General features: G+C 38.2%; 1 protein-coding gene across 3 annotated transcripts in view; it reads left to right on the top strand.

Moving 5' to 3' along the window:
- LOC140730737 (uncharacterized protein C6orf118-like) overlaps positions 1–12,159 on the top strand; it is a 52,306-nt gene extending 40,147 nt beyond the window's left edge. For all 3 annotated transcript variants that reach the window (XM_073051561.1, XM_073051562.1, XM_073051563.1), the window contains exons 7-10: positions 2,541–2,731; positions 8,515–8,568; positions 10,586–10,647; positions 11,528–12,159. In XM_073051561.1, coding sequence (XP_072907662.1) covers positions 2,541–2,731; positions 8,515–8,568; positions 10,586–10,647; positions 11,528–11,597 — 377 coding nt within the window. In that variant the 3' untranslated portion in view covers positions 11,598–12,159. The remainder of the gene's footprint in view (positions 1–2,540; positions 2,732–8,514; positions 8,569–10,585; positions 10,648–11,527) is intronic.
- The last annotated feature ends 8,580 nt before the right edge of the window (positions 12,160–20,739 follow it).

Below are 20,739 nucleotides of genomic sequence, written 5' to 3' on the forward strand. Positions count from 1 at the left end.
CTTTGTAATTGTAACAATATATTGCATCTGGGATAGATCTTCAGAGATGTTGACACCCAGGAACTTGAAACTGCTTACCCTTTCCACTGCTATTCCTTCGATGAGGACTGGTGTGTGTTTTCTCAACTTCCCCTTCCAGAAGTTCAGAATCAATGCCTTGGTCTTAGCTGACATTGAGTGAAAGGTTTTTTTAACACCACTCAACCAGCTGATCTCCTGAATTTCACCATCTGAAATTCTGCCAGCAATAATTGTGTCATCGGCAAATGTATAGGTTGCATTTGAGCCATGCCTAGCCACAGTGTTGTGGGTGTAGAGAGAGTAGAGCAGTGGCTGAGCATGGATCCCTGAGGTACCACCAGTGATAACTGTCAGCTAAGCGGCGATGTTATTTCTGAACTGCACAAACTGTGGTGTCCCAAAGAGGAAGTCAAGGATCTGGTTGCAGAGGTAGATATAGAGACCCAGGTTTTGCAGCTTGTTAGTTAGTACTGAGGGTATGATAGTGTTGAACGCTGAGCTGTAATTTGGTTTGGGTACACCTGGTATGTTCTCAAAGGCACGCACTCATCCACAAGGGTCTTGATGAAGTCAGTGACAACTGACATATTCAAAATATCATCCAGTCCACTGACTCTAAGTGCTTCTCCGCTTCCATTGACCATAGTTTCTTGGTCCTTACCACTGGTGCTGTGATCTTTAGTTTCTGCCTATACGCTGGGAGTAGAAGTACATCTGGGTGATCAATCTTTCCAAAGTGTGGGCATGAGATGACATAGCTCCTGATGGTGGTATAACAGTGACCAAGTGTGTTGGCACCCCGGTTCTGTAGATGATATGTTGTGGCAGCTGTTTAAAGACTTCTTTAAGCTGGCCCGATTGAAATCCCCTCAGTGATAGGGAAGGTATCACTATTTCGTAACTTGATTACAGTGCTCAGCTCCTCCTGTACCTGCCTGATGTTGGCCTGAGGTAGGATGCACGCTGCTACCAGCATGATGGCAGAAAACTGTCTCAGCAGATAAAATGGATGACATTTGACCACTAGATGTTCCAGGTCTTGATGAAACAGAACTGTCACGTCTGTGGATCATGATGAGTTAATCATGAAGTATACTTCCCCTCCTCTGCCTTTAAATGACTCACTGACCTGTCTTTATGGAGAATGGTGAGGCCATCAGGCTGCAGTGCTATATTCAGAATGGCGGAAATGAGCCATGTTGCTGTGAAGCTAAGTGCACAGCAGTCCCTGATGCCCCACTGGTACTGCAATCTTGCTCTGAGGTCTTCAGTTTAATTTTTCAGAATTACATTCACAAGCAGGGTAGTCAGGAGTGGGGTCTAATGTACCTGTCAGACCAGCATGCCTTCCCCACTTCTGTTTGCTTATGACCTGAGTCTGTCAATTTTGAGTATCAATAGATTTTTTTAAACTAATTTTTAAAATTTAATTTTTAAATGATGTTGCTTACTGAAGTACCCATGGTTGTGATTGTGAATCTCAGCTGCAGTAGTCCGGAATGGGAATATTTGAAGATTCACCATGTATCGGCACCATTAGTGGTGATGAATGAAGGAGCAAAGGACTGGCCTTGTAATGGTTTTAAGCTTTACAACAGGTCCTCAGTGGATCATTCAAAGAAAGTAGAAGCCTACCATCATGATGTGTGGCACTGCATCATCTTACAATTTGTAAACAGTAACTGCTTATGTTAAGTGTTGAGCATTCTCCCTGTGACTACATGGTTTTCTCAGGGTGCCCTGGTTTACTTCCATAATCCAATGATGTAGGTTAGAGTTACGGCTAGTAAGTTGCAGTCATGGTATATTTGCATCAGAAGCATTGGCAGCCCCCCCTCCGCACAACCCTCGCTGATTTTATTTGTCACAAACAATGCATTTCACTCTGTGTTTTGATTCTTTTGATGTACATATGACAAATCAAGCGAATCTCTTTTAAAATTGCAGCAAGTAGGGATGGGAATAAGAAGCCAAAGAATGTGTATGCTGGAAAATGAGTTAAAAATAAGAAAATGCAGAAAAGACTCACCAAGTCAGGCAGCTTCTGGGGAAGATGCAACGAGCCTGAATTTCTCATGGATGGTCACGGGACTGAAAAGTAATCTTTATTTATTTCTCCACGTGGATCAAAAAGAGACCATGCTGCATTTAATGTTTTTGCTCCATATGCTCTGATCCTTTCCTTAATAGAAGTCCTTTGATATCATTCGTGAAACTAACTTATTTTCCAAGCAGAATTAATCTGAAAAAACTATTGCAATGACTTTGCATCCTGTATGATTTTGTTGTGTCATGTTGCTAAATCAAGGTCCACTCTGCCCTCCTTAATGGACTAAATACATTCCTTGACATAATTTTGAAGTTAAGCCAATAAGCTGACAAACATTTGCCCATCAGTTAAAGGCAAAGAGAAATTTTGATGAGGTCTTGTTCTGCACAAATTTAACTGGAAAGGGACGCCCCTTACTGGCTCAGAATGCTTTAGAACCATCTTGAAGTCATGAATTGTTTCCTTGCAGATGTACAGCCTATTATGAAACCCGTTAAAACCAAAGCTCACCAGCTGTCCAACACAGAAAAAATTATGTTACTGAAGAACAGAATTGATCAAACAAATGCCCAGATTCAGGAGTTGGAGAGTGAGCTGAAGAATTCCATGGTGCCCTCTGCAGTCATTATTGCTATGCAGAGCTCTCTCAGAGACTCTCAGGTACTTATGATTTTTGTCTCCTTTCCAACTTTTGTCATCTTGTTTGGACAGTTCTCAGATACCTCCTCATACCCACTCGGAACCATGACCACCAGTGAAAGTCAAACCACCATCTCCTACGCTGTCATAGATCTCATTACATCAGGAGATTTATGTACCCACACTTCTCTTTTCCATGTCTTACCAAAGATCTGCAAAAAGGACTGTTCTGGTTGGCTTGTTGTTTCTTCCTGCTGTTGGCTGACTGAGCTTACCTCTTCATACCTTGACTTCTCTCTCCTGTTGTCCAGTCCATTCCCATGTACACCACCTACCTTTGATCCCGTGGTCCCAAACCATAGTAGATACTCAGTCTTTATGCACCTTCGCCCCCAACCCCCAATCAGGAAAGGCTTAAAGTCCTCTGCTTCTTTTTACAACAAAGTTCAAACCAGATGTCCTCCACCAACCCTCTTGCCCATTAGGCTGAACTTGCTCTCACCCTGAACAAGTTTTCTTTTGAATCCTCTCACTTTCTACAAATTAAAGATGTACCCATGAGCACCCACATGGACCCTAATTATGCCTATCTTCTTGACGGCTACATGGAACAGTCCTTGTTCCAAACATCTCCGGTACCACTGCTCAACTTTTTCACTATTACTTTGATATTTCCAGTACCTCATCAATTTTATCACCTTTGCCACCAACTTTCACCTTGCTTTTAAATTCACATGTACCATTTCTGACACATTGCTCTCTTTTCCATTAATGACTCTTTCCACAAGTCCTGCCATAGATTTATACATTTTTATACTTTAGCCCTGGTCCTCTATTTCATGCAGACTCTTAAAGAGCTGGCCATTGAAGCTATATTGGCTATTCTGGTTCTTTATGCCAAACAGCACCGTTTCGCACTTATCCATCTTGAAGTCAGTTACTATCTTCCTTACTGCTCACCATAAGTCCACCAGAAGGCAGGGAACTACAGGCCAGTTAGTTTAACGTCATTTGTTGGCAAGGTGTGGCAGGCAATAATCCAAGCAGAACAGAGCAAAGAACAAGTTGCTCAAAGAATTCAACAGGTCAAACAGCATCTATGGAGGGAAAGGAATTGCGAGTGTTTGGCATTGAAACCTTGCATTCAGCCCTGATGCGAAATATTGACAATTCTTTTCTCCCCCATCAGATACCGTTCCATCTGCTGGATTGTTTGTTACTCCAGATTGCAGTGCCTGCAGCCTCTTGTGTCATCAAAGAGGACATAGGCAATTGTTTAGAAAAACTGAATATAATCAAATAAGGTTTCATGAAAGGAAATCGTACTCGACAAATTTGCTTGAACTTGGGGATGTGATAAAGGGAACTTGTTAACGTAATGCATTTAGATTTGGCGAGGTGCCATATACAAGGCTGGCGTATAAACTTAAGAGCTTATTCTATTAGAGGAAGTATGTTCGTATTGATTGAGGATTGACTGTCACATAGAAAACTGATAGCTGGAATAAATAGGTCTTTTTCAGGCTGCAGGGATGTGTCAAGTGGATTAGTTCTTGACCCTCAGTTGTTCATCATTTACATTAAATTTGTGGAGGAAGGAATTAAGTGTAAAGTGTCCAAGTTTGCCAATGCTGTGACAATGGGTGGTACATGCTGTAATGAGGATGTTATAATTCTTTGATGGGATATAGATTAACTGATTGGGTGAAATCTTATAGTTTAATATGGGGAAGTGTGAGGTCATCTGCACTTTGGTGCGAGGAATCAAAAGGTGGATTATTATCTAAATGGAGAGAGTGTGCAAATTAGTGAAGTTCAGAGGGATCTAGGTATCTGAGTGTATGAATTACAAAAAGCTATTAGGCTGGTCCAACAAACACCTAAGAGGCAAGTAGAATGTTGGCCTCTAGTGCCAAAGGGATGGATTTAAGAATAGGGTGTTGTACAGGATGCTGGTGAGGTCACACATGGAATACTGAGTGCAGTTTTGATCTCCTTACTTAGGAAAGATGAGGTAGCATTGGAGACAGTCCAAAGGGGATTGACCAGGCATAATTCCTCTGATGAAAGAGTTGACCTATTAAATGAGGCTAGATGGTTTAGGTCTATATTCCTTAGAGTTCAGAATGAGGGATGACCTTATTACAAAATTTGAGATCCTAACATGGTTGATTGATCAAATGTTTTTGAGAGCAGCTAAGTCATAAACAAGTGGATACAGCTACAGAATAAGGGTGGGCCATGTAAGTTGAATTGTTTAGAAGTGTCTTTTCTCAGACTAGAATGAATCCCTGGAATTCTCTGCCCCTGACAGTGGTGGAGGCCAGATCATTGGATGTAATTAAGGGAGAGATTGAAAGTATTTGAAAGATCAAGGAATGAAGGGTTTTGTAGAAATGGCACAGAAGAGGAGTTGAGCCCAGCGTTGATCAGTCAATGAACAGTGGGGCAAACTTGAAGGGATTGCTAGCTTACTCATGCAATTCCTGTGTTCTTGTGTCAAAATTTGATATCTGTAAATTTTGACATTTTACTTTGCACACCCATATCCAAATCCATAGTAATTATCTACAAAATAGTAGCTTTAGCTACTGAGGAACATTTCTGGATAATCTCCACCAGGCTGAAAACAAACTTTTCACTAAAACTCTGTGGCTCCCCTCCCTGCCACAATATTCAGCTTTTGTACTGTTGTCATGAATCATACATTCTCTATTTCTTTGTTTTATTACACTCTCTTTTTGTCATCTGTGAAACTCTGGCTTTGGTTCCCCTATTCTTCCCCTTATGATATCATACTTGGCTTAAACTAGAATTTGTCTTTTAAAATTAACACATTGTTTTGTTACAGTTTACTTGTCAATCATTTGTTCCATTTTAACTTGACCAGGTCCTACTTTAACCTACTGAAGTTAGCTCTCCTGGAATTAAGTGGTTTGATTTTTAACTGCTTCTTGTCCTCTATGTTACCCATCTAGACCTTATGATATAGTGATTACTCATTGCCAAGTCTTCTCCCATTGTCAGTTAGAGTCATAGAAAAGTACAGCACAGAATCAAGCCTTTCGGTTCATCTAGTCCATGCCGAACCATTTAAACTGTCTACTTCCATCAACCTGCACAGGGTCATAGCCCTCCCTACCCCTATCATCCATGTACCTATCAAAATGTCTCTTAAATGTTGAAATCGAACTCATATGCATCACTTGCATTGGAAGCTCATTCCACACTCTCACAACCTCTGAGTGAAGAAGTTTCCCCACATGTTCCCCATAAACTTTTCACCTTTTACCCTTAATCCATGATCTCTAGTTGTAGTACCCTCAACCTCAGTGGAAAAAGCATGCTTGCATTTACTCTATTTATACCCCTCATAATTTTGTATACCTCTATTAAATTTCCCTTCAATCTTCTACGTTCCAGAGAATGAAGTCTTAACCTATTCAATTTTTCCTTATAACTCAGGTCCTGAAGTCCTTGTACAAAGTCATGCTGCCTATCAGTCCATGTCTATCCAAATACTCAAATATCCAGTCCCTTTGTATACTTTCCAAAACTTTCCCACTGCTGACTGGCTACTGTCACTGTCAGGCTCTCTGGCCTATAATTTCATAGTTTAATTTTAGAGTCTTTCTGAAACAGTGTACAACATTAGCTATCTTTGAGTCCTCCAGTACCTCACCTGTCACTAAAGAAGATTTAAGTATCTCTACTAGGGCCCCTGTGTTTTCTACACTTGCCTCCCACAGGGTCTGAGGGAACACCTTGTTAGGCCCTGGGGATTTAACCACTCTAATTTGCCTCATGACAGCAAACACCTCCTCCTCTGTAATTTCTACAGGGTCTATAAAGTTGATGCTGCTTTGCCTCACTTCTATAGACTCTGTGTCTGTCTCCTGAGTAACTTCAATGCAAAAAATTCATTTATGATCTCCCCATTTTTTTTGACTTCACACATTCTGATCTTCCAGAGGACCGATTTTGTCCCTTGCAATCATTTTGGTCTTAATATACTGTATCTGTAGAATCCCTTAGGATCCTCCTTCACCTTGTCTGTTAGATCAACCTCATGCCTTCCTTTAGCCCTCCTGATATCTTTCTTGTGTTCTCTTGCACTTCTTGTACTCCAAAAGCTTCATACTCTCAAAATTTCACATTTTAAAGCCTCCCACCTACCAAGTACACCTTTGCCAGAAATCAGCTTGTCCTAATCCACACTTGCCAGATCCTTTGTGCTACCATCAAAATTGGCCTTGTGCCAATTTAGAATCTCAACCTGTGGACCAGACCATATTTACTTTGAAACTAATGGCATTATGATCACTAGATTAAAGTGTTCCTCTACACAACCTTCTGTCACCTGTCCTGTCTCATTCGCTAATAGCAGGTCATATCGCACATTCTGTCACTGGGACTTTTACGTACTGAATAAGGAAATTTTCCTGAACACATTTGACAAACTATCCTATCTAGTCCTTTTATAGTATGGGAGTCCCAGTCAAAATGTGGAAAGTTAAAATCACCTACTGCAATAACCTTATGTTTCTTGCAACAGTGTACGATCTCTCTCCAAATTTGTTCCTCTAAATCCCACAGATTGTTGGGTGTCCTGTAATATAGCCCCATTAATGTGCTCATACCTTTCTTATTCCTCAGTTCCACCATAACACCTCACTAGAAGAGTTCCAATCTATCTTGACTGAGAACTGCCATGACATTTTCGTGACTAGTATCACTATGCCTCCTTCTTAATTCCTCCTGCTTTGTCACCTTTAAAACAACAGAAACCCAGAATATTAAGCTGCTAATCCTGCCCTCCTTCAACCAAGCTATCTCATTGGGCTACCTCAGTTTCCAGCAATGCATCTTTCTCTGTTGAGCCAGAAACGTTCTGGTAGTTTTTTGAAGTTTCCCAAAAGTTGACTCCCTTATTTCCCAATACTCTGATGTCCAGTTAAATATTGTGGTAAGTAAGTTCACAAATATGCTTCTGTTAAGCTTTTTAATTCACTTTTACTGTGAGTCTTTGCATGCCCATCACAAGCCTTCTGGGTTGGATGGATTTCTTAATGCTTTGTGTAAAACTGAGGAACCATGGATGTTGCATCCTAGCTGCTTAGGTACGCAAGCCTGGTCAGTATGATATGGAGAGCAACCCGTTGCCCATGTAGCAGGCTCCCCCTCTCCACGAAACTGATGAACCTAAAGGAATGGCAGACACTGATACAGTTTGGTACCAGCAGCATCACAGGAGGTCCCAGTCAGCATTGAGCTTAATGTAAGACTGCCTTAGGGACTCCAGCTCCAGATTTTTCCCTCAGGGTTTACTCCCAAAGCCTTCCCCATGAGTAGGTGTAACCACAAGGCAGCGGAAGTTTGAGATCAGAGTTTTCCTTCTAGATGAGCTGCCAACCACAGCTAATGAGCCCCATCTGCCTGGGGTGACTGGTTTTAAGGCACCATTATCTGCCTTTGTCCCTTTTGCCAGTAGAAACAGATCTGCTGGGCTTAGTAGCTAAGCCACATGTGAAGGCCAGGAGCTGGACTTGGTTGTTAGAAGCTATTTGAGGCGCACACTTGTGCACACTTCCTCATTGTTGAACTGTGAAGAAATAATGTGAGTTACAGGAGGAATCAGTGTTTTAGGACAATTCACCAAACTTTAATCTTGATTATTTTAAATTTACAACATCCTGCAAGGTAGAATAATGGTCTATGCTTTTACTAAAAGTTAATTCACTAGATTAGTGCTTGTTTTTGAGAAAAATTATAACATTGCAGCTGATTTTCTATTCTAACAACAGGGTGAAGTTGCAAAGCTGCAGCAATCCAATGCATTTCTTCACAGGAAAATAGCAGTAAGTAAGGACAGTTTTACTCAATTCACTGTATTTCTCAAAATTCCCAATTCCCTAAATGTACTTTTGGGTTAACATAACTATTATGCAGTCCTTCAAAGATTTTATTAATCTGTCTTACTGATGTTAGTACTCAAGTTAAGATCTCTAGCTGTTGGTGGACTCGGGGTTCCAGTATAAAGATTATAAGATCATAAGACATAGGAGCAGAATTAAGCTGTTTGGCCCATCGAGTCTGCTTTGCTATTCCATCATAGCTGATTTATTATCCCTCTCAACCCCATTTGCCTGCCTTCTCCCCATAATCTTTAATATCCTTTATAATCAAGAACCTATCAACCTCTGCTTTAAATGCATCCAATGAATTGACCTCCACAGCCATCTGTGGCAATGAATTCCACAGATTCACCACCCTCTGGCTGAAGAAATTCCTCCTTATCTCTTTTCTCAAGGGATGTCCTTCTATTCTGAGGCTGTGCCCTCTGGTCCTAAACTCCCCCACTTTAGTAAATATCTCTGCATGTCCTAGGCCTTTCAGGTACAAGAGACTACAGATTGTGGAGTCAGGATTCCAACCCAAAATGTTGACAATTCCTTTCCATCTACAAATACTGCTTGACTCACTGTGCTCTCCCAGCAGAGTGTGGATTCTATATAAAGAGTTTTGATCATCTTGATGCAGTTCATATGGACACTCTCAACATCAGCTTCAGCCAACGTGGATTGTCACGCAATTAGCAGTCATACTCCAAAGGTTCAGGCAATCATTGTCCTTTGGTGTAATTAAAAACTCACTGACAGGTGCTTGCTAAAGCTAGGAAAAGTTGGGTTTAATCAAGTTACAGTACACACATGCTTACCTTATGTCCATGTGTCTTTGATCAGCACCAACCAATTTCTCTACCCAACTGCACACCTGCCATAAAACAGACCTTGATGCTGGGTTACAGATCTTCTTACTACTCCCTTTATACTTAAAGTCCCTCTAAAACAGAAGAAGGGAGAACCAATGTTTTTAAAAATTTGTTTCTATTACAAACATTTGAGTATCTTAGGAAACCTTTTTATGACTTTAGTCAAAATCATATTTGTAATTCAAAGAGCTTAGATAGGAGGATAGGAGATTTGCTTAATATGCTTGAATGATAATTGAAAAATTAAGCATATAAGCTGTATAACTAATCTGGTGGGAGTTGCGTGAATCGTTGACTCTTTTTGCTTGGTTTTTCTTGTGGCACTGAACTCTGATGGGTTTTGTTGTCAGGGAATGGGTGGAATAGAATACAGCTCATGCAGAGAATGTAGTGCTGACAATGCTAGTGAAGAACTCCTTAAGCTGATAAACTTTTCTGAAGACAGTTTTCCCTATTCCCTATTCCTAATGATACACTTTACTCACTGAAGAATGGTCAATGCTATTTCCAGCACCCAATTCTTCAACTTTGTATTTCTGACTACCAAGTGCCACTAATGGGAAAACTACATTGCAACCTTCAAATATCCTTCACTTTTAAGTTTTTTTTAAATGTTCAGTTCCACAATGCAGAGATAGTATTGTTACATTTTCTATGAATCTTTCTTTCTATATAGTTATTTTGAATCCCACTGCAGAAAGTGGAGCACAATATCCCAAGCACATAATGCAGTGCAGTACTGAGGCAGTTGTGCAAAATTTTGGGTGAGATATTAAACTGAAGTCCCCATTTTCTGTCTCACATAAACATCAAAGCAATGGATAAAGAAATGTAGGAACTTCCCATGATGCCCTCACTTTGAAACAACATCATGACCTCTGACAACTGGCCATTAACAAAACGCAGTTTGAGAAAACTTGCTGAGTGAAATTGGCCACTGCACCAGGTACTTAATAACAAAGATTACATTATGAAGTACTTATTGGTGGAAAAATGTTTTTGGAGTGTCTTGAGGGAACTCTAGAATATCATTTAGTAATATGATTTGTAATTTATTTTTTATTTTATGTGTTTTATTACATTTCTCAATTTTCTGAATTTAGGCTTTTGAAAATTATGTTGAAAATATTCTTAATGAACATAAAGTGAACAGAAGTGTTAGAGAGTAAGTATTTACCAAAGCCTATTACATTGTTTTTTTTTTAAAAAAATGTATGAATTGGAGTCAAACAATGCTCCAATTTTTACTTGGGTGAGCTTAGAAGTTGTTGAACTAACTTTAAAAATATATTTATGCTTTGTGTTCCTATCCTATCCCTGCTTACTAATAATTATAAATGTAACCTAGATTGACCTCAAGTCTCAGTACATTGAATTTATTTAGTTATAAACTGGTGATACTAAGCAGCCAGGAGCAGTTACAGTTATGAAAGTTTTCAACAAAAAATATCATTTCTGTAACATTGGTGTGGTCTAATCTTTCATTCCTTTTGCACTGGTGCACCTGTGGGACTCAATGGTGCACTGGGGACTCAATATCATGAGTCCCTCTATGGCTCTCTGTGACCCGAAAATTGCACGCACAACAAATCTATCGATTTTAATTTGAGTGTGATGAGTACCTAACACATTTTACAGTTGACTCTTCAGGAGAAAATAAAAATGAGCAGATATCTATTGTTCTCTGCTATCCAAGTCGGTGTCTAAGTTGAGTCCAACAGAGCAGCTGGAAAGAAATACAGGATTACTATTTACTGAATTAGTATCTTTTTGGGATTCTCAGTACATGCAATCAGTCTATGTATATAAGCTAATCTTATGTATATATAGCCACACTCAAACAGTTGTGTTTTATAGTGTTGCTTTTATACTTATTGTTTCATTATTGTCTTCTTTATGCTTATTGTTCATTTTAATGCTAAATCAGACCTAGAGTAACAATTATTTCAATCTCCTTTATACGTGTGTACTGATGAATGCCAATAAACAATCTTGAAGAGGTAGAGAATCTGTTCATAATTGATTTTAAATGTTTTTCTATTTAGGAGCTTTTGGCAGATGGTTAATGACCTTTTGGATCCTGCTGAGAATAACATTGCTGCTGTCTCTGCGTAATGGGGCATTATGCCCCCACCATTTTACTGGACTTCTTACAAAGCCCTATTTACCTCAATATCTGGGCACTGAAAATGTTAGCACTAACAAAGTAGTTTGGTAGAGTTGCACTTTGCAATAGTTTGACAAGGATAATAATTTTCATATATGTGTGTTATTCAATGAACTTCAACATTAGATCCACCTCTGCACTGTATAGTTCTGAAAGTTCTTTCCCAATTATAGCACCAACATCTTGTTTTTATATAATATTTTTTACACAGTAAGAGGTCTTAAATTGTGAATGTGAGTGTTTTTGAGTAAGATTTGTTACAAGCTAAGTATGAAGATATTAGAGCAAATGATCAAAAGTTTGGCAGAGTTTTGTTTTAAGAACTTCTTAAAGATGGAGGGGTGGCAAAGAGATGGCTTAGTGAGTGAGTTCCAAAGCTTGGACAACTAAAGGAATGCTCATCGATGATGGAGTAATAAAAATCAAGGTTGAACTGGATGTCAAAAATGGGATCCTAATCCCTGTTTAAAATTAACTGTATTCCAATAAAGTGTATTTTAATTTCCCTGATTTGAGCCAGAATTCTTCTTTATACCTCCTCATAATCTTCATTGTTTCCATCCCCTCTGATCTACCCTTTCCTTGGCAAGTCTCCCAGTGCCCGCACCTCAGTGAATTCCATGCCCACCACAATGCTGAACACTTCTTCCGTCGCCTCTGTCTCTGAGCCTACTTCATTGGCAAAGATTTCCCACCTTGCACCAATGACCCCTTCACCCATCTTCAGCCCTCCTCCTCTTCTTAGACATTCCAGTCTGGTTTTCAGCCTGCTCAGGATCCCTTCTTTCTTTTTCCAATATTTTTATTGAATTTCATATACACAAATACAGAGTTCATAAGGATACTTATTATAAATCAAAATAAGACAGCACAAAATGCACTATATATAAATCATAGTGATACAATCACAGTATCCCATATTGATGATCTATACATTGATGAATACATTAGTATGTTTAATTATATTATAAAAAATCTATACCCCCTACCAAGACAAAGCTGGTTGGAGAAAGAAAAACAAGAGAAAAAGAAAAGAGTACTTTACCATATAGTATTTTATAATAATAGCCCAGATTTATATTATAATAACAACTCAAAGATTTTAAAAATAGTTCAGAAAGGGTCCCCATAACGTTTGAAAATCTTGGTTAGAATCGGAAATCAAACAATGAATCTTCTCTAGATTTAAACGTGACATAACCTCACATAACCAGTGAGCATGTGTGGGGGGGGGGGGCAATCTCCTTCCATTGAAGCAAGATCGCCCTCCTAGCCATAAGAGAAATAAAAGCCAGTAACTGCGAATGAGAAGGGTCCAAAATTATAGTTCTTTCCTCAACAATACCAAAAAAGGCAGTTAAAGGATTGGACTTAAAACTAACTTCAAAAAGTACAGAAAAAGTTTGGAATACATCTTTCCAATATTTTTCAAGGCTCGAACATGACCAAAACATATGAATTAATGCAGCCTCTCCATTATTGCATCTGTCACAGTAGGGAGATATATCTGCAATATAGTGAGAGAGCTTGTCTTTAGACATATGAGCCCTATGTACTACTTTAAATTGTAGGAGGGAATGACGAGCACATAATGATGAAGAATTAACCATTTTGAAAATAACCCTCTGGGTCTCATCAGATAATGAAGTCTGTAAGTCCTTTTCCCAATCTTTTTAAATTTTATCTAAAGGAGCCATTCTCAATCCTGATAACAGACCATAAATATAAGAAATTGAGCCATTTTCAAAAGGTTTCAAATTAAAAATTACATCTATTATGTTCTTATCCAGGCTAGTAGGAAATTTATGTAATTTAAATCTTAAAAAATCTCTAATCTGTAGATATTGAAAAAAGTGGGTATTATATAGGTTATATTTCACTGAGAGCTGCTCAAAAGAAGAAAGATTCCCTCCAACAAACAGATCCTGAAATCATTTAATGCCTAATCTATCCCATTCTCTAAAAAACAGATCGGTCGTAGATGATTTAAAAATAAATCAGAAAAAATAGGACTGGAAAGAGAAAATCTCAATAAACCGAAATGTTTTCTAAACTGTGGCCAGATCCTCAAACTGTGTTTAACCACCAAACTGTCAGTTAATTTATTTACAGATAAAGGAAGAGAGCATCCAAGAAGAGAAATAATAGAAAATTTCGTAATAGAATTGGCTTCCAAAAAGACCCATATTGGACAATCCTCACAATTAATATAATATAACCAGAATGTAAGATTTCATATGTTAATTGCCCAATAATATAACCTAAAGTTGGGTAAAGCAAAACCACCATTCCTTTTGCTTTTTTGAAGGTGGGCTTTAATTATTTAATTAGGACTTTCTGTTCTTCCATGTGTAAAAAGAAAGAATCGAATCTAGAGAGTCGAAAAAAGACTTAGGAATAAAAACAGGTATGGCTTGAAAGAGGTATATAAATTTAGGCAAATCATTCATTTTAATAGAATTAATTCAACCAATGAAAGATAAAGAGAGAGGCAACCAATTAGAAAGTGTCTTTTTCACTTCAGTCATTAAGGTTAAAAAAATTTCTTTGAATAAATCTTAGTGTTTGTTACGCCCAAATATATAAATTGTTTTCTTACAATTTTAAAAGGAAGGTTAATATCAGTTGGTATCAAATTATTTAAAGGAAACAATTCACTCTTATGTAGATTCAATTTATATCCTGAAAACTGACTAAAATTAGTCAGTAAATGAAACATAGAGGGTAAAGAAGTTGTAACATTAGATATAAAAAGCAATAGGTCATCAGCATAAAGCATGACTTTATGAATAGTACCTTTTCTTAAAATACTGGTGATATCTTTCGAAAGGCAATTGCTAAAGGTTCTAGCAGCAAATCAAGAAGCAAAGGACTCAATGGACATTCTTGTCTGGTTCCACGTTGAAGTTTAATTGGTTTAGAAGTCTGACGATTAGTAAGGACCCGAGCAGAGGGAGATACGTAAAGTAATTTAATCCAATGAATAAAATTGGGCCCAAAATTAAATTTTTCTAAGGATTTAAATAGGTAATTCCATTCGACTCAATCAAAATCCTTCTACGCATCTAAAGAAATCACACATTCCGATATTTCCTTGGATGGAGAATGCATAACATTTAACAGTTGCCGTATATTAAAATGGGAATATTGATTTTTAATAAATCCTGTCTGATCATCAGATATTATAGAAGGTATAATATTTTTGAGTCTACGGGCCAGAACTTTAGATAGGATCTTAGCATCAATGTTGAGTAAAGAGATTGGTCTATATGAAGAGCATTCAGTGGGATTTTTGTTCTTTTTAAAAATAAGCGAAATTGAAGCTTCATAAAAGGACTGTGGCAACCTACCAACATTGAAAGACTCAGCAAGGGTAGAACATAAATAAGGTATAAGCAATGAGGAGAAGGCCTTATAAATTTCTCCAGAGAAACTGTCAGGTCCTGGAGATTTCCCAGAATGCAATGAATGTATAGCCTCGGTGATTTCCTCCTGAGAAATTGGTTGACCCAACTGCTTTCGATTATCAACCGAAAGTCCAGGACTATTTAACTGATCAAAAAATTGTTCATGTAGTATTATCTTTAATAGAATCAGAACTATACAATTTAGGATAAAATTCTCTAAAAATGTCATTTATTTCAAAATGGTCAGTTGTCATGTCGCCATTGGTTTTGCAAATTTCTTTAATTTGCCATTTAGCTATAAAGGTCTTCAATTGATTAGCTAATAGTTTACCGTTTTCTCTCCATGTATATAAAATTGGCTTCTATCTTTTAAAAGTTGGTTTTCAATTGGGTAAGTTAAAAGAAGATCATATTTAGTTTTAATTTCAATATGTCTTTTGTATAGTTCAGGGTCTGGTGCCAAAGCATTTTTCTGGTCTAACTGTTTTAATTGATTAACTAAATCAGTTCTCTCTTTATTAGCTTTTTTTCTTAATATAGGCAGTAGAAGAGATAATTTGTCTTCTGATATATGCCTTAAAAGCATCCCAAATGATAAGACTGGAGGTCTCTTCCAATGCATTTTCTCCAAAAAAAAGAGTAATTTGATTCTTCAGAAATTTTAGAAAGTCCTTGTCAGATAATAAAGTTAAATTAAAATGCCATGATCTGTTCATATGAATGAAACCAGGAAGATTTAAAGATAGAAATACAAGAGAGTGGCCGGATATAGCTATTTCTTTATATTCAATGGATCGAACTAATGGAATCATTTGACTATCAATAAAAAAATAATCAATCCTAGTATAGTAATGATGAACATGGGTGAAGAATGAATACTCCCTTTCTGCTGGGTGAAAGAAATGCCAGACATCAGCAATATCACACTTCATTAGAAAGGATTGAATAAATAAAGCTGATTTATTAGGTGTGGCCAATTTAAGAGAAGAACAATCCAATACTGGGTCTAGACAACAATTAAAATCTCCTCCCATTACGAAAGAATAAAAACTCAAATCTGGCAGGAATGAAAAGAAATGCTCAAAAAATCCTGTGTCATCCACATTGGGAGCGTGCACATTAGCAAATACAATTAATTTATTATCCAGTTTCCTTGACACTATGACAAATTGCCCATTAGGGTCAGAGACAACTTTATGTTGAACAAAAGAAATTGTATTATCTATAAAAATCGAGACCCCTTGAGATTTTGCTCTGAATGAAAAATGAAATTGTAAACCCCTCTACCAATTAAAAAGGCATGCATTATCACAACTACGTATATGTGTTTCTTGTAGAAAAATAATAGGGGCCCTTAACTTTTTAATATACGCAAAAATCTTACTCTGTTTTACAGGATGATTTAACCCTTTCACATTCAAACAGTAAATTAATATTTCGCTCCATTTTAAATTGTAATTAACAGAAGAGTTAAAAGGTCTGAGCATAAATTATTAAATCTAAAAGACAGACCATGAAATGAGGTACTCAAGCAGAAAATTTAGATGTTAGCCCAGTCTAGCTTCCAGAAAAAGAAAGACCCCACCCCACTCCCCCTCCCAAAGCCAGAAAAGCTGGCTAGAGGACAGCCGGCAAGGTAACCCTCCCCAAGGAATCCTGCTGGCATAACTCCAAAACTTTGAAAGTTGTTTTGTTCCTACCTAGACAAAACAAAGAAAAAACTTTGATCAAGAATCCAAAACATAAGAGGATTCGTTTTAACAATTTCAAAATAAATATATATACGAAAACCTCACAGGAAAGAATAAAATAGTAAAAAATATCAAAGAAAATATTAAAAAAACAAGATGTATAAACTGTCAAAACATAAGTTTATTAAAACATTATACTGTCTGACATTTAAAAGATAATTGCTCTTGTAAAAGGTATAATGCAATTAGTCTAATGCTGAAACGTCGACAGTGCTTCTTCCTATAGATGCTGCCCGGCCTGCTGCGTTCCACCAGCATTTTGTGTGTGTTCCTTTAGCAGCTTCTTTCACAAGCTTGTTTTTTGGGGGGGCTGGTTAAAATTTCTATGATTTCAGAATCAGGTTTATTATCACTGACATACAGTCTGACATGAAATGTGTTGATTTGTGGCAGCTGTACAGTGCAGTACCTACAAATGCTATGTTACAATAAAAAATATAAAGAAATAAACAAATAATGCAAAAAGAGATCAAAATAGGTAGTGACACAAATGGTTCAGAAATCTGATGGTGGAGGGAAAGAAGGTGTTCCTAGAATGTTGAGTGCGTGCGTTCAGGCTCCTGTACCTCCTCCCTGATGGTAGTAAAGAGGAGAGGGCACGTCCCGGGTAGTGGGGCTTTATTTTATGTCTCTTACTCACCTAATCAACATATCTCATTTTCCCCTTCCATTCTGTAATATCTCCCCGCTAAGGTGATGAGCCTTATATTTTAATCTAATCCATGTGGATTATGTACAATTTATAATGAGTTATGTGCTTTTGGTTTACTTTTTATTCTCCACCTGCCCTTTTTCCCTCCTAAATGCAATTATTTGCTAGTCCTGTGCTAGTTACTCCTCCATTATCCATACAGTGTCCCATAAATGTTATTCATTTGTTTATGGGATGTGATAACATCATAGGGATTGTTCATCCCTAGTAACCCCTGAATTGAGAATCTCATTACCTCCACTTCATCCTGTTTTACCCTTGGTGGCCACTGTATTAGCTTCAGAGCCTCTTATACCTAATGAAGTGGCCATTGAGTATATGCTTGTGGTCTTCTGCTGCTGTAGTTCATTAAAGTTCAATTTTTTTTCTTTTGCACATTGGTTGTTTGTCTTTGTTGATGTATAGTTTTTCTAATTCTATAATATTTCTTTATTTTCCTGTAAATGCCTGTAAGAAACTGAATTTGGTGACATTCATGTTCTTTGATAATACATTAACTGCTCTTAAACTTAGACCTTACTCCTTTTGGTTACCTTATTGTTATGATATTACAGTCTGCCATGTTGCTTTTCCATACATCTGATGTAGCAAAATCCTGATTTTCCATTTTGCACGACATAATACCAGGGAACCTGTTGTGGAAATTGCACTTCATCATATCACTGTGTGTTTTTTTGGACCCAAAGATTTGGATTTCATCTTTTGGTTGAACATAAAGTTGCTGCATTTGGTTAGAAATAACTTCTGAAGTTCAAGCACATCCTTTCATCACCCATAGTTTTAAAAAAATAACAAAAGACAGCAGGAATGTTCACAATATTTAAAGCAACACTTCGGTCTTTTTGGAAGTTGCTCACAGAACAATCTTCATTCCCGGATAAACCAGGAAAATAATGCAGTATGTGGAGCCCTAGATAGATTAGGGTTGCAAACACTTGAGTTATTCATTAATTTATTTCTGCTGTATTGGATTAGATAGAATTTCAAATTCAAGTTCAAGTTTACTTGTCATTCATTCAACCGTACACATGTATACAGCGAAATGAAACAGAATTCCTCTGGGAACAAGTTACAAAATACAGTAAATACAATTACACACAGCTCGCAGCGCTTATAGTTACAATAGCACATACAGTCACAAAGAAATATTAGCACAAGTCCCTGAGCGACATGGGCTGAAGATTGATGGTGTATGGGATGTTGTCCTGGAGCCATGTTTCTGCAAGAACAAGCACGCAGCAGTTCCCATTCTCGTTCTGGGTCAGCTTCAGTCGAAGGTAATGCAGCTTGTCTTCCAGGGAGCGAACACTGGAGAGCAGCACCAGGTTATGTACTTTGTGTATGGGTCATTCTATTCAGAAAGTACCGCACTAAATGTTAATTCAGGCAGACTATTATGTTGAATGCATATGTGCTCTAATTTATCTCACTCTCAGCCTACTGTGTTTTTACAGCACAGCCTAATATTCTGTACTTTCTGGATTTGAAAATATCTGACTACTTAATATACCTGTGCAGTGTGCATGTGGATAATCACAGTAAGTCAAGATTTAAAGAGAAGGCTAATGCCCATTGTAGGATAAATGTAGTCCTAATAAATCGCTATTAATTCATAAATTGAAGAAATATATTTAGCTTTTCTGGTAAGTGATTCCTCTCTGAAAGAGCTAAAATCCATTTAGATCCACTCTCTATCTCTTTCTCCATAGCTTTTCCCACGTAATTGATTTATTCTTGCATCACTTTAAGGTAATATATTTCTGGAGATAGAATCCTCCTCATCTTCCTGATTCATTTGCCAGCTATTGCAAAAAAAAATTCTGTTGGCAGTTATTGACCCAGAAACAATGTATTTTTTATTGTTTCAGTGATCCTTAGAACTTTTCAACATGACTAGTCAGTGAATTTAAGCTGGATTTTAACAAATCAGCTAAACAGCGCCCTCTGGTGGAGTAAAGGTGGTGGCCCTAAAAGCCCTAGTTTTCGAGATGTGTACAATAGGTCAGGTGATTTTCTGGATGGATTGGATATTACAGCACATCCAACGCACAGTGAACATGATAAAGCTGATGTAATTAGCTTTCAGATTAATCTCTAAATGATAAAGTTCAACTGGATGTTGAACGTTCAACATTTTACGGTAGAAGGGACTCATGGAGTTCAGTGGCCATTTCCTGTCTGCATATTGCTGAATGGTCAACACAGGGTTGTAGGGTAAAGAACACCACACAACTGCAGATGAAGTCTGCTGGGGACAAGGTGCTGTGGGAGTGAGGAATTTTGCCTAACAGGCACCTGACATGAGCTTTTCCCTGCAAGATTTCCCTCAGTGTTGCTGCACCTACGTTACCCATGAGGATGCTCAGGGATTCTATGGAGGAGGAAACCTTATCACTCTTCAATGTAAAGTACCTCTTTGCTCTTTAAGACCATAAGACATAGGAGCAGATTAAGGCCATTCAGCCCATTGAGTCTGCTCTGCCATTCCATCATGGCGGATCCCAAATCCCACCTGCCTTTTTGCGACATCCTTTGATGCCCTGACTGATCAGGAAACAATCAACTTCCGTCTTAAATATACACACGGACTTGGCCTCCACCGCAGTCTGTGGCAGAACATTCCACAGATTCACCACTCTCTGGCTAACAAAATTTACCTTACTTAGGCAAACATGAGGAAATCTGCAGATGCTGGAAATTCAAGCAACACACAAAATGCTGGTGGAATGCAGCAGGCCAGGCAGCATCTATAGGGAGAAGCGCTGTCGACGTTTCGGGCCGAGACCCTTCGTCAGGGCTAACTGAAAGGAAAGATAGTAAGAGATTTGAAAGTAGGAGGGGGTGGGGAAAATCCGAAATGATAGGAGAAGACCGGAGGGGTGGGGTGAAGCTGAGAGCTGGAAAAGTGATTGGCAAAAAGGATACAGAGTTGGAGAAGGGAGAGGATCATGGGACGGGAGGCCTAGGGAGAAAGAAAGGGGAAGGGGAGCACCAGAGGGAGATGGAGAACAGGCAGAGTGATGGGCAGAAAGAGAGAAAAAAAAGGATGGGGGGAGAAAAACTAAATATATCAGGAATGGGGTAAGAAGGGGAGGAGGGGGCATTAACGGAAGTTAGAGAAGTCAATGTTCATGCCATCAGGTTGGAGGCTATCCAGACGATATATAAGGTGTTGTTCCTCCAACCTGTGTGCCTTCATCTTGACAGTAGAGGAGGCCAT

The sequence above is a fragment of the Hemitrygon akajei genome, chromosome 7 (assembly GCF_048418815.1).
Source record: "Hemitrygon akajei chromosome 7, sHemAka1.3, whole genome shotgun sequence".
Lineage (NCBI taxonomy): Eukaryota > Metazoa > Chordata > Chondrichthyes > Myliobatiformes > Dasyatidae > Hemitrygon > Hemitrygon akajei.